General features: G+C 46.3%; 1 protein-coding gene across 2 annotated transcripts in view; it reads right to left on the bottom strand.

Moving 5' to 3' along the window:
* CFAP74 (cilia and flagella associated protein 74) overlaps positions 1-15,327 on the bottom strand; it is a 978,701-nt gene that overhangs the window by 679,700 nt on the left and 283,674 nt on the right. For both annotated transcript variants that reach the window (XM_069241006.1, XM_069241005.1), the window contains exons 18-19: positions 2,029-2,205; positions 393-552 (exon numbers count right to left, since the gene is read on the bottom strand). In XM_069241006.1, the coding sequence (XP_069097107.1) occupies positions 393-552; positions 2,029-2,205 (337 nt within the window). The remainder of the gene's footprint in view (positions 1-392; positions 553-2,028; positions 2,206-15,327) is intronic.

Below are 15,327 nucleotides of genomic sequence, written 5' to 3'. Positions count from 1 at the left end.
CACCATACCTCAGAGGAGGCGACCAGGACTATAGCTCGGAATATTATGTACACAGATTGCTCAGGGGAGCTTGACAGACTATAATATGTAATGGTAAATCAGAATCTATGCAGTAAGGTATAGGAAACCAGTCCCACAAATGTCTAGAACATTTCTTATAAAAGCAGCAGTGGCTGACCATCTCCTAGTAGCCCACATTTACCCAGCAAGGGTCTGTTAGCTCTCTGGTAGCAGGAGAAAATGCAACATGTCACTTCATAATGTAAATTATATATGAACTAAACAACGTTACATTTATTATGCTTTTTAAAGCTTCATCCAATGAAACTAGGTCTGTATCTAGTTAGATAAACTCCTATGTGTGGATAAACTTTTAGCAGCGATGTCATTACCTTCAGTTGGGCATGTCTGGAATCTATCACCAGGGCTTCCTTGTATCTTTTCCTCTCCAGCTGCCGAAGGCTGAGGCAGCTCTTGCTCCTCAGCAGAAAGACCCAGTGACCTGGAACTGCCATTGCCTTCCATTTCAAATCTTTCTGATTCTTGAGCTACCTAAAAAGACAAACATACCACATACACAATTATAACATATATTTGGACATATTGTAAACCTGCTGCTGGAAAATTAAATGATGCTTGATTTATGTCCTGTAAATAAGTAGTCTTCCCTGCTACAGGCCTCATTTCTGTTACCAGGACTTTGTGAAGACACACATCACTGTGGCTATATTTCATAAGGATGTTCGAAATGAGAGCTATTTGGGAGTAACAGCATACTGGGTTAGTGAAATCAGAAGAAAAACACTGGCAAGTCTGTGCCTTTGTAAATTCTCTGGAAATAGGGCAGATTAATTCACAAATACCCAGCCTGCGACCAACTGCTTCAGCCTCAAATGACCGTTCAGAATAATTGATCTTCTTCAGAAACCTACTGACGTAAATATTGGCAGTGCTCTCCTGGTAGCAAAGTAGAAACTGATTACCCAGACTGGATATATTCTGAGAAACGTACACTTCATTTCACTTGTCTCCTTGGATATTTAAACACCCCCGTGTTTTCTAGGAGTGTACATGCAGAGTGCAGGTGCCAAAGGCAGAGACTTCAACTTTCACTCATTGCCAGTAAATCTCATACATTTTGGAGATCAAGTGGCAGTCTCGCTCACAACAGACTTAGGGCATGATTACGACCTTGGCAGATGGGATACTCATTCAAAAATGTGACGGATATTCATTCCGCCTTATTACAAGTTCCATTATATCCTATGTAACTTGTAAAACGCCTGGCGGGATATCCGTCACATTTGTGATGGAGTATCCCATCCGCCAAGGTTGTAATCAGGCCTTTAATGTCACATCTGCCGGAAAGGACTATACAACCTGACCTCCAAATGCACTTCTGTTCAGAGTTCTAATTTGGTTTTGGACAGTTGGGAGTTGTAGGAGCTTCTGGAAGCATTACAACTTCTAGGAAGCCCTCATGTAGTCTCCTTCATTTTTAGTGAGAATCCATGTTGGACACATCATAGTGCTGCTCTACAGCTTCTGCCAGTCATTCATCTATCTTAGTGAGGCTTTGATTTTATTCTATTCATTTGATATTAATTGTAATTGTTTTATCCTTTACCTAATATCAATTTCTATGTTGTCATCAATATTAAAGTTTACATGACATCATTTCCTGTGATGTCATCAAAAATACTAGTTATTTATCACTCATAAGACTTTGCGAAAATTGAGGGCTCAGAAATGCACATTTTGTAGAATCCATTCTCAAATGCTGGATCACTGCTTCATGACTCATTAGGCCTGAAGAGGTAAAAACCAAGGGGAAGACGGAATGAAGTTTGGGAAAAAGAGACATTGTACTGGAAGTAGGTGAAACTTGTCTGGAAAAATTTTTAGTTAGCATTTACTATCTGAAGACTCTGTTCCTTTTAAACATATGTAAATTTAGGCCACTGATAAAGTCCTGAGATGCTTATTTTTTTTTTCGTAATCGTTCTCAGGAAATGAGGTTGAACTTACCGAGGCTTCCTTGGAGGGCTTTGCGGTTGCCACGCGAGGCGTAGTTCTGGCATCTGTCAACGCCTGAAACTTGAATCTTGTTCCCAGGGCGCCACGGTTCATCAGGGTGATGGTCCGTGAAATTGTCTCCCCCACTACATGAGTGCCAAAGTCAATGAGCTCTTTATCTACTGCCAGCTGGAAAGTGAATGGAACATAATTAGGACAGGCTAGGACGACGCAAAAGCAGTATGCTAATTAAGCAGAGAGCAGTTATCATTTGTGTCATAGCTTTCAATTATTTGTGAATACGTCAAACTCAAGTTGGCATATCGTAGCAGCAAATTTGCACTATTTTGCAAACAAAAACAAGTAAAAACCTCCATGCCCTCGACCACATTAATTGAAAACATAAACTGACTTGGTATGTCATACACTCAAGCAGTCACCAAGCCATCCGTTGAACTCACAGCTAGTTCATTCAAAAACTTACACAAGCGGCCTACCATCCATAAGTGACTTAAGTATTTCTGCTCAAATTGGCCTTTATCCATACCTGCGTCACGTCACCACACAACTTTAAATCTTACCTAGTCCCCCTTAAAATAAATAAAAATGTGATGCAAGTGCTCTTACAATCTATTTTCCCCAACAGAGAACTGTACAGCCCAAGGACAGAATCTGCCTGCTGTGTGTTGCAACACTGCACCTCGCATGGCATAATCTTTGAGTCCTAGAATAATTAAAAAATGGCCACAGTCATGCTTTTTAATAAAAAAGGTAAAGTCTAAAAGAGAATATTCACCAATCTCTCACCCAACGTATGCTCTCCAGCCTACAAGAAACTGCTGCAAATTCAACGCATCTTAGAATAACTATTTTAACTGACTGGCATAAACGCCTTTAACCAAATAAGAGTTCTGAATCTACGGTGAACTTTATGTAATGACAGCTGTTACATACAAGAGACAAAGGACTCCTTGCCCTCCTACTTGTATTAGATTTGTCATCTGGACAAGACACGGAAGACCATTCTATTCTATTGGTTTAGGGCAGTAGTTCTTAACCTTCTGACTTCTGTGAACCACAACATAATCATTATGGGAAAACAGGGCCCCCACTGAATCATTATTGGGATCCTGGGATCCCAATTGAGTCATCATTGGAATATGGGGTCCCCAGGTAAGCATTTTCGATGATTTGAACCAGAAAACAATACATAAAAAACAAGAAATCATCAAATACACAAAATATAAAAAAATTATGTAATTTTCAAACAAATATAAAAAGAAAATAAAAATTCGATTTTTCATGCGAGGTTGGAGCGTTTCTAAATTCAACTGAGGCCTGCAATTATACATACCATATTCTGTTTGGCTGCTCCTACTAATCAATCCGAGGTTGTCAACTTAATTCTTAGCCTACAATGTCATATTCTATCACATTTACAGAACATTTTAAAGTTTTCAGTTCTACATTTAGATTTTTTATTTAGTGACACCTTAATAGTCTGTCAATATTGTTTTATTTTCTAAGCAGTCGCAGAACCCCTGACTTGGCGCTGCAGACCCCCGGGGATCTCGGACCACAGATTAAGAACCTCTGGTCTAGGGACTTAGATAATGATGGGAAAATCTACATCTTCCAACGACTTACCTAGAGATTTCAAATGCACCCAGGAACATATTTCTGTTGTTCAATACACTAAATGAACTGGTCCAGAAAACATGGGGGACAAACATAGAGGTGTTTGAGACGTACAGGGTACTTACGCACATTATTAACCATGGGCAGAAACTGTAAAGCGATATCATGAATATATAAAGCACTAACAGACAATCAATAGTTGGAAATAACGATTCTAAGGGATGTATAGGCAGAAGACTGAGACAAGCAACTAACAGGAGGTGAAGGGTGTAGGGCTCAAGCACATCCTAAATTAGTATCCAGAAATGTATAAATCGAATTCTTACAGTATAATGTATTACACAGCACATATCTAACACCCTGTGAGCTACAAGGAATGCTTCCAACGTCATCAAACAGCTGTCCTAGCTGCTGAGTGGGCAATACTGGATTATTACATTTATTTTGGGCCTGCCATTCATTGGTGAATTTTTGGTGAAATGTATTTTAATACACTCAACAGATAACTAACCTTGCTAGAACACTGGAATGTTGAGAGCTCCATTGAAAACAATGGAACTCTACAGGCCTCTAATAAACGTAGAAGCCCAAAGCTCCAACATTCCAATGTTTTTGTTTACAGCTGTTGCTTTGAACAAAAGCTTCAAGGAGCCCGAGGAGATTTCTGTCCCCTCAGGCTCCGTGAGGCCTTTGTTTTATTTATTAGAACATTCTGCCCTCTAGTGGCAGAATGCTCTAATAGCCTTATAGCCCTCCGTAGCTGGGCTATACCAGCATTGAAGTCCCACTCTCTTGTTAAAAGCCCTTGCCAAATGGCCAATATAGCCCACTATGGTGGGCTATAAGGCTATAGTAACAGTTGAGACTCAGAGTTTGTTTACTGGCTCTATACTGAGATCCAAACAGCGAAACATATCTTGTAAATTTGCAGATCTGGCAATGGTCCTGGACAAGGGACAGATTGAGATGTTGTGCCACCGTTGGCCCACTCAAAGAACAATACTTTTAAATTGGGAGTAAATCCTCGACAGTGGACTAACTAATGTGGCACATATATGTCACAGTTCACCAATCAAGATGATAGAATGCCTCTTTGTCCAGTATAATGAGTAGCATACAAAAAGAAGATTGGACACAAAAGGGCAGAATGTCCTAATAAATTAAACAATGGCGTCACGAAGCCCAAGGGGATTGACTTGAATATTTGAATGTTGGCGCTATGGACTTTTATGGATCAAATCTGTTTATTGGTATTTAACATACACAAACATTTACAAAAGCTCTGTATCAATCCTCCAAATCGTTCGACTATCGACATATCATAGTGTCTCTTACCGCTCATGTTTAAAGGCGGTCTAACAGAACCACTTCTCTGACATAGGAGGACACCTTCCTCCTCATGTCTGCCCCCCTATACAGACTATAATCTAAGCGAGCATATTACGACAGTCTGATCCCAGCAGAGATAGCAACAAGAAACAAATATAACATAAATACATAACTGTACTGCCCCGTCTAGACGCCCCGTACCACCCCTATCCGCCGCACCCTCTCATCAGCCGTTCAAACTGCTGTCCCTGCACCACCCCACTAGTCCAATCATTCCCCTAAACATCTCGGGTCAGCCCCAGGACCTTTAGATATGCTGGGCACGTCAGCTCAGTAAATTCTGTGGACAAAATCTGGAGAAATGGTCTCCACAGAGTACAAATGTCACCCACCCTCTGCCTAGAAGCCAGAGTAAGTTTCTCCATTGCTAAGATGAACCACAGCTTCTGAAGCCAGGACGCATACGTCGGCAGCTTGTCGGAGCCCCATAGGGCGAGGATTGTCTGGAGCGCAGTGTTAAGAGCTAAGGCCATCTGTCGCCCTCTCAGCGAACGAAGGGGGAAAGTGAGGGGGTTGGGTAAACCCAATAGAACATATGACGGTAATCTAGGAATCTCTGTCTGGAATACCTTATCGATGTCATCCAAGATACTCTTCCAAAATCTCTGTAACTTGGGGCAATGCCAGAGGAGATGTACAAGTGTGCCCGTATTGCCGCACCCCCTCCAGCAAAAGCCTGACTTAGCAGGATCCCATTTGTGCACCCTTGCTGGGGTATAGTACCAGTAGGAAGCTACCTTATATGCTGTCTCTGTCCCCGTGGCATTATAGGCCGTGTGATGTGTTCTATTGTATATATTGTCGCATTCCTCCTCCGTTAGCTCCCTCCCCAGCTCCCTCTCCCATCTCTTCTATCCCTTGGATTTAGGCAGGCGTTCTACCCCCTGCAGAAATATATACAACTCCGATATCACCCTTTTATCATCCTTCTTTGTCAGTATCAATTTCTCAAACGGGGTAGGCGGTCTATCTATCAAGGGCCTATTCGCCGGCAAGAGGGCCCAGTGTCATACCTGATAATACAGCAGTCTATCTGCCTCGGTCAATCCATTATCCCTTATCCGATCAAAAGGGATCACACCATTCTCATCGAATAAGCTCCCCACCCTTTTGCAGCCTCCGTCGTACCAGCGGCAAAAATTCTCTACCTGCAGGCATAGGAGACGGGAATGTCGTCAGACCAAGCCTCCACGCCACCATATCCCATCCCATACCCGAAGCGTTGCTCCCGTGATCGGGGAGGAGTAGAGCCCCCGCTCCCTATGCCTGCATCGAAGCCAGGGCTCCTTCCAAATGTGGGACCCAGCCACCGCCTAATCCATGAAGCACAAGTGCTTTTCAGTGAGTGGCCTACTCCACTCCAGCAGAAAGTGCAGTTGGGCGGCCTGAAAATACCGCAGGAGGCAGGAGACCGCCAATCCCCCTTCCCCCCCTGGGTCGATACAGGGCACTCTGCGGGATCCACACCGGTTTCCCATCCCATATAAATTTCAAGATCGCTGACTGGAGGGTCGCTATCGTATGAGACGGCAGAGTCAGAGGGAGTGCTTGAAACACGTACAGTATGCGCGGCAGCACCGTCATCTTCACCGCGGAGACCCTGCCCAGCCAAGAGAGTTTATGCTTCCCCCAGCTCCCACAATATCTCCCGGGCTAATGTGGCATAGTTCAAGCTCGCCGTCTTCACAGCTGAAGTTGCCAGTTCAATACCCAGGTAGGGTACCTGTGAGGTTGACCAAATAAAAGGATAACGGGCCCTCAAGCTTTCTTCATGTTCCAGAAGGGTAGACAAACTTAGCACCTGTGACTTCTGCATATTCACCCGAAACCCAGAGACCCGGCTGAACTCACTAAGGGCCTCCATAAGAGCTGGCAGCGAGACTATGGGCTCCGCTAGGGTAAGAATCACATCATCCGCATATAAACTAATGAGGTGGTGGTCTCCCAAACTTGATGCCAAAGATAAGAGGGTTCTCTTGGCGCTTGGCGAGAGGCTCCATATACAGCGCAAACAACAAAGGGGAGAGCGGACACCCCTGTTGCGTCCCCCGACCAATCAGAAATGGCAAGGACAAAGTTCCATTATCACGGACAGCGGACTTAGGTGCACGATAAATGCATTGGATCCAGGCCCTACACACTGGACCTAGCCCAAAACGCTTCAATACCTGAAAAAGATAATGCCAGTGGACCCTGTCGAACGCCTTCTCCGCGTCAATGGAGAGGAGGAGCGCCTCTCTACGAGATCTGCTGGTTTTATCAATTAAATGCAGAAGCCGTTTCGTATTGTCCCAGCACTGTCGATGAGGTATAAAACCCGCCTGATCCGGGTCTATAAGGCCAGGCATGTAAGGATTAAGGCGGTGAGCCAATATGCCAATAAACAACTTGGCATCTATATTCAAGAGTGAAATGGGCCGCTAAGAACCACATTCTTCCTGATCCATCCCGGCTTGTGAATGACCGCAATGGTGGCCTCCAGCATGCTAGGCGTGAGAGCCCCAGACACCAGGAAGGAGTTAAAGAGTCGCGCCAGAAGCGGAGCCAGCTCAGGGCAAAAAGTTTTATAAAAAAGTGCCGTGAAGTCGTCCGGGCCGGGGAATTTCCCAACCTTTAGACGTGAAATCGCTAAGATAACCTCCTCCACTTTAATGGGCTGGTCTAAGGAGGACGCATCGCGCTCAGAGCGGTGCAACCCTACTATCCGTGAGAAAGGTGGCAGGGTCCACCTCATTACCCGTATCTGCAGCGTACAGCTCCCTATAATACTCAGAAAATACCTCAGCCATTTGATCGTCCATTCGTACCTCCCCTTTAGAAGGAGAGCATACATTCTTTATCTCCGTAGCTGCGTGCTGCACCCTCAACTGGTGCGCAAGGAGTTTCTCACATCTGTTGCTCCCTGTATAATATTTATGTTTAAGCCTAACTATCGCATACTCTGCCCTATCCCAATCCAGCTGCTTTAACTGCTGTTGCGCATTCTCCAGCTCCCTCCACACTCTAGGTGCGACGGTATGCTTATGGAAGCGTTCTAGTGCTGCCAATGTTTTGCTCTAACACCGCCCTCTGCTCTCTCCTCACTTTATTGTCTTTAGCCGAGAGTGACAACACCTCTCCGCAGATTACTGCTTTCAGTGCCTCCCACAAAGTCTCCAAACTGGTTCTCCCATCATCATTGAAACTAAGGTAGTCCATGATCGCGCGCTGCTGCGTCTCCTCCACTACCCGACTCTGAAGTATGGTATCCCTAATTCGCCAGCTTGAGGTCCCCACTTGTCCCACGTCAAGACAGGCAACCAATGTAATAGGGGTATGATCCGTCAGAGCCTGAGGCTCGATGGTGGTCTCGCTCATCCGGAAGGTGAACTCCGAGGAAGCCAAAAAAAAAAACTATACGTGTATACGTCTTGGATGAAGAAGAATAAAATGTATAATCCCTGAGCGTTGGATGGGCCTTCCTCCAGACGTCCTCCAAGTCACAGTCAGCTAACCACTGTCGCCCCACTATAGTCAGTGGCCCGGTCTGCCCAAATTGATGCCCAGACCTATCCAACTCATTGTCCATGACCAAGTTAAAGTCTCCCCCCACCAGTACAGCCCTGTCCGGTGTAGTAAGCATTGGGGAGATGGCCTGCCTCATGAAGATTTCTTGCTGAGCGTCAGGAGCGTACAATGTAGCGATAGAAAAGAAAAAGACCCCAACCCGCACCCTAATGGCCAGGAACCTACCCTTTATCTCATGTATCCTGGTGACTACCTCCCCAGGGAAGACCCTCGACAGAAGTATCGCCACCCCAGCGTGCTTTGTTGGAGCTGAGGACCAAAACTGCCTGGGAAACCACTTTGAGCGCATTCGATATGTATCCTTTGACAATAAGTGCGTCTGCTGTAAAAGACAGACATGGCTCCCAGACCTTTCAAGGCCAGATAGGATTGCCAGCCTCTTAGATGGACTATTGAGCCCCCGGACATTCAAGCTTAGACACTTAAGGGACATGTAGAGCTAAACAGGTCGCACTTTGTAGACGGGAACCCCTATTCAGGGGCAGGAGCCAGGTATGGCGACGGGGTGGCTCCCACATATAGTGACAGCAAGCAATAGTAAAGCACATGAAAATTTCGGGGGCAGCACACCAACACAAAACCATAGCGCACAACAGGTGCTTAAAACGTACAAGTCTTCTTACACACCTTTCAGAAGAGGCTGGAGTCCCAACAGGGGCAGCAGAACCTCATTAGTTCGTCACTTGGAATCCAGCGACTCCACCACCCGAGCCCCTCTCAAGTAGTCTCAAAGCCTATTCTGAAACGACCTCAGATCATTCTAGCAGTACACGGGCACTTAGGCACTGGTCCCAGCAGCCAAACTGGTCAGTACAGCTTGTCTTTCCAGCGCTTGCTCTGTCGTGGATGGTTGCGGCTGTTTCCTCTTCCTCTCCTTCCGTCGCCAACGCGGGCGGTCCCCGGCAGCGGCCTCTTTGCGCATGCCAACATCAAGCTCCGTCTCTTCCATGTGCAGGATGCTGCGCGCCTCTGGCACTGATTTCACCTGGCGCAGCTGGTACTCCCAGCGGAATACAAGGCGGAAGGGGTGACCCCAGGAGTAAGACGTGGAATTCGCCCGCAGGTGCTCAGTAATGGGTTTAAATTCCCGTCGCCTCTGCAAAGTCGTCAGCGAGAGGTCCTGAAACAGCTGAAGCGCATGCCCTCGGAACTGGACCTGAGAGAGGTTTTGCGTTCTCTTCAGTATGCTTTCTTTAATTACATAGTTATGGATACACGCTAGAATGTCAGGCGGGCGATCACCGGTCCTTCCCGGTCAGCCCGCTCGGTGAACCCGATCCAGGGCGATCTCTCGCATATTGTCTGGGCCCAGAATGGAGCGGAACAGCGCGGTGCCGAACTCTCCAATGTCCTCCCTCTCCGCCCCGGTCGGGGCTCCCCTGATGCGTATGTTATGCCACCTGGACCGGTTCTCTAAGTCCTCTACCGCAATCTGTAGGAGGTCCTGTTGCTCACGAAGACGTATGAGCTCCTGCTGCATTTGTTCCACCTCTTCCCCTTGAGAGATCTCGCCGTCCTCGACATTCGCCATTTGTTCTCCAAATGACGTGACATCCGCTCGCAGCCCCTTCATCTCCTGGGAAATATCCCTCCGGAGCTCCTGCAAGTCCTTCCTAAGCGAGTCAAACAAGAAGGTGAGAAAACCCTTCGTGACCGGGGCCCCGCAATCATCCTCTGCCTCACCACAGTCTTCAGGTCCCCTCATCAAAGCAGGCCCCTCAGCCGGCCTGCTCTGCGCCGGATGAGATCTGGTCAGCATCTCCCTCACTGACTGGTCCCTTTTGGGTTTAGAGGACGCCATCAAAAGTCCACTCCTGCACAAACTCAGCGACAAACCCGATTCCAATCACTGTCCACCTCTACGTCGTCTGCTCAAGTCTCGTGAACGCATCCCCTCTCACTGGTAACCTCCTCGTGCTAGCTGCCTACGCCCAGGACGGTGAAACCGTTGCCTCCCTGCTCTCCTCCACTAGGGTCACAACTGCGGGCAGTCAGTGCAATCCGGCTCCTCCCGGGCCCTGCCTCGCCATGCAGCACATGCCCAGGCCCGTCCCAGGCAGAACCACCGTGGGCCGACTGTCCCACCGACTAGCGTGCCCCCGCGAGCCACAGAACACCGCAGGGCCCCTCCACCCGGGACCCAAGGGCGGACCGGCCACACCTCACCGCCGCCTCCGCCTCTCACAGGGCTCCCGGCACCAAAATGGCTGCCCCGGCATCAGGAGGCCAAAACTCACGGGGCACGTCTAAGGTCGCGGCCTCCAGGCTCGTACCTCCTCTGCCTGCCGCTGCCACCAGCCGCTTGATCCGGCACCCCAGCGGACCCGGCTTGGCCCCTCGGTCCGCCGCCAACTGCTGGGCCGCTCCACGCGGCCGGCACCACCAATCTCCGCGCCCGCCGACAGCGAGCGCGGCCCAGATCCGGGATGGGCCGGCGCCTCAGTCCCCACGCGCCTTCGGGCGCCCGCCCTACCTCTCTTTCGGGCAACTGGACCTTCTTGCCGCTCCCCTCTGCCCAGGGGGGCCCGGATTAGCGGGGATCCGGGGTCGCTATGCTGCTGAAAGGAACTGGGCAGCAGAGCTCGCAAAGACACGTCTGCTCACGCCGCCATCTTGGCCACGCCCCCCCCGGTATGGACTTTTACCAGCCATTAAAAGCCCACACTACACCAATGTTTTCAATGGAGCTCCCAACGTTCCAATGTTTTAATTTTGCATTTGTCAACTATTTTTGCTGTGGTGAGAACACATTACTATATTAGAGTCAAAGCCCACATGTGTAAAGTCAGCTGGCCAGAAAAGTAATGAATTATAAATGGTGAAACGTGAGGATTGATGCCTGAATGACCCAACGTTGTTGAGAGTAAATCCGGGAAAAACCACTTGATACCGAAGTAAATTCTGACACAATAAATACCTAAGTACATGCACTGTGGAAAAAAGCTTTCCCACTGGTGCTGTCAATATGTTTGTCATTGTTCATTGTAATAACACTTGTAAATAATAAGATACTTCAAAAAAATATGTCTACGACAACATCTCTGACAACAGCAAATATCTGTCTTTTACGACATGGCTGCCAGACCACCACACCTACATTGGATGCATTGTTGATAGGCCACTATTAGCATATTGTATATAAAGTTAGAGATCCATTAGATGTCTTCAATCACATCCGGGTGCTCATTTCTTATGGTTATAGACAACAGTGGACACTAGCATTTTGCCTGATTTACAGTCCAGAGAAAACACAAATTCGAGTTCAATCCATTAAATTTTGTATGATGATCCAACATCACACATATCCCCAAAATAGAGACAAGAAATAGCAATCATAACCACAGCCCTTAACATATGACCTTCTTTGTGCACTGCAATTTTTCTGCAAGAGTTAAAATGGGCTTGTTGAATGACAATCACAGACTTCACTGATTGGAGAGAGTGGACATAGCTAGCTGAACAAACTTCATTGTTTTCCGAATTCAGGAAATATACAGTCAGACCGTCCAAAAGCCATTTTTGCCTTGTGTGTGCTAGAACTACTGCTGTGCATGAAGCATGTGAATCCTGTGCTGTCACAGCAGACAATAAATGGATTTCCTAATGTCAGAAACCCCCTCAACCTCTTCAGCTGCCCACCTGGTGCAATGCAGCACACCTTGGGCCTACAGACTGAACAGATTAACTTTAAGGGACTGTGGTAAGGTCCTTACAATGAACTGGTCTACTTCCAGTACACCATGTCGATGTATCAGATAAGTGTGCCATCATGATGTATTGGTGTGAGAACTAGTACACTTTATACTTATAGATGTAAACGCGTTGTGTTGTGATCACTTAGGATTACCGCAAACGTCTGCTGTATCGGAATCTCTTAATCATTAGTGACTGCACTTGCCTTTCAGGGAAGTAATATTTTATTTTTTCAATCTTTTCAGTACTTTTAGCCGCTGGTATCTTGTATAAAACCAATGAGGAATTGCTGCAAAAAAGGAGCAAGCCACTGACACGTATAACCGAGGATAGGTGTCTCAAAGGCATTGTATAGATAAGGTCGTATCAAATCCTGCACAGTCTTTCAGTTTGCAGTCTTGAAAACAGTTCCAAAACTAGCTGGACCAATGACAACGCAGGTGGGAATCGATGAAAAAAGCACAGGTAAAAAATGCAGAGAAAAGTTAGTTCAGAGAGCAATTAAAATCACTGCCAGTATACCGGTCAAAATCCAGAAAAACAGGAGATGCAAAAAAACACTAATAAATCAGAAGACACCCTGTAGAGCAATGGCAATCAGGCAGCAGCCTCAATCTCACGTCTCCCAGACTTGCAGAGTACCCTGGAGACAGTCTGTGAGTTGTAGTTTAAAGAACTTGATGTATGCTTGTATATTCCACAGTGTGCTCACAATATTATTCATGGATGTAGAGATGGCAACCTTATAAGCTATGGTAAAGACCCAAGGCAGCCTTCAACATGACTTACCCACTGTTATGTCCAAGAGGAATACTGGCAGAGACCTACATAGCAGTCGACCCACCTTCAAGACAGACCGGCGGACTGCTAGTGGCGAATACATGGGAAAGCGCGCGGTTCAAAAAGGGCAATAGGTGACAGGAAGAGGCAAAACAATCTAATCCTGGTAATGCCTAACAGACCTTAACATAAGTAGCATTTTAAAATTCCTTTTACCAACTGGACAGGTGGAGAAGATAAAGACGGTGAGCCAGTCCTAAAGAGGCAAAAATACAAAGTTATGTTATTGGTAACATGAGCATCTCTCCCAAAAGGAAATCCTGGCAAGGAGCAGACAGCTAATACCTGGAGGTTCAAAGGGAAACTAAGTTAGAATGGATAGATTTCAAGTTTCTTCCTAAATTCTGAGAGAGATTCAGCAGAATGAATAGCAAGAGGAAGATTATTCCAAGCATTGGGAGGGGAGCCAGGTGGGAAAAGGAGCACCCTACTGCTCTAGCACGCCAGATGCAAGGCTGGAAAGGAGCAGGTGAGATGCAGAGGTACGATGTCTGGAAGGAATATAAAAGTGTATGAGACTGTGATGGTAAGAAGGGCCAAGGTGGTAACGTTCTTTGTAAATATGAGTAAGAAGCTTAATGCTTATGGACCAGCAGTCAATGAAAATTATGTGGGAGGTGACGTGATTTGAGGAGGCAGAATGAGAAAAAACGTGGCAGCTGTGTTCTGGACTACTTGGAGACTCTTGATGCAAGCAGCAATGCCTACATGGAAGGCATTTCTGCTGTCCAGTCTACTGGTAATGAGTGCTTGGGTTACTGTTTGCTCTGCAATCAAGGGCAGCATAAAAACATATCTGAGAATTTTGAGTGTGTTAAAGAAGCGGGTAGACACTCTGGTGACTTTGTTCACTACAGAAAGCTGTTAATCAACAATAATACCCTGGTCTCTGGCAGCTTGCGAGGGCTCAGGGCCAAGGTTGAGGGGGGCCACCAAGCTGTGGTCTCAAGAGAAGTATCTTTACTAACTAGGACAAGCTCGCTTTTCTTACCATTTAGCTTTAGGCAATTGCAGTTCATACAGTCGGCAACTGCAGGCATACAGCAGTATTCCGCCACTGGTCTGGGATGATAACTGGATTCAGGGGACAGTCATCAGGAACGGGACTGTACAGCAAACCCTTATAGTAATTAATGTTACATTTCACCTGGTACAAAGGAAAAAAGGGGCAGGTTGTCTCGATTGATGCAGATTGTGGGCGATTTAGTCGGGGAGTACTCTTTAGCTAACTATCTTATAACTGGTGATTTTAATACAAACTTGTTTCAAGACACAATGGAGGCTCTTGACGGCCCTGATCTCTGTAACCGTCAGACAATTCCTGAACAACTGAGACCTCAGGGCTGTTTGTATTGCCCGTTGGGAAAATACACAGTAATGCACCTCAACAGTATGGGCTTTAAAAGTCTTGAATGGGCGTTTATGTGGCGAAGTCCCTCCCCGGTGGACAAGATATGATGGTCAATCCTATTCCTATTTAGATTACACCATTTGCAATAGTGAATTGTTTCCCTTCATTGAAAAGTTTTCGATTTTGCCTCGAAGTGAGGGCGATCATCATCCGCAAAGTGTATCCATCAAATCTGAATTTCCTTTGCATGATATTATGCGGGCGGTGGGAGGTGGTGTCTACTCTTAGCTTTAAAGCGCATAAAATAGAATTCTTCTATTGGTAGCATAGTATTGTTTGAATGTATTAACTTTTTTTACTCTGAGGGATCGGGTTGTGAGTCCCCAATTATGTCATGGGTTAAACTTTCCTGCCTAAAGAAAGGGCGAACCGACTAGCAAGGGCACTTGGGAAAAGTCCTGATTCCAAGTGTTTACTCATTACATACAAACAGCTAAGGAAAGACTTCAGGAAGGCTGTTTATGATGATCACCAGTCCTATCTTAATCAGTTTTGGGCCAAACTCTTAAGTGCAAGCAAAGATTCAAATTCTATGACATTTTGGTCCCTTATTATTAATCTAAATAGCAATCAAAGCTGCATTGGCATTGCCAATATTTCAGGAGGAGTCTGGACGTCTTATTTGACCACCCACTTTTCTGTAAGTAAGTTGGATGGGAAATCGTTAAATATAGTGGCTTATAGCCCTATTTCTGCTCTGTCTAAGACATGTCCCACACTTATTGGGTCTTCAGCAACCACACTGGGAGTGAAGAAGTCTTTTCAATTGTGAC

This window comes from Pleurodeles waltl, chromosome 6, assembly GCF_031143425.1.
Source record: "Pleurodeles waltl isolate 20211129_DDA chromosome 6, aPleWal1.hap1.20221129, whole genome shotgun sequence".
In the NCBI taxonomy this organism is placed as follows: domain Eukaryota; kingdom Metazoa; phylum Chordata; class Amphibia; order Caudata; family Salamandridae; genus Pleurodeles; species Pleurodeles waltl.
The sequence above is the reverse complement of the archived record's forward strand: the minus strand, read 5'-3'. Positions and strand labels throughout refer to the sequence as shown.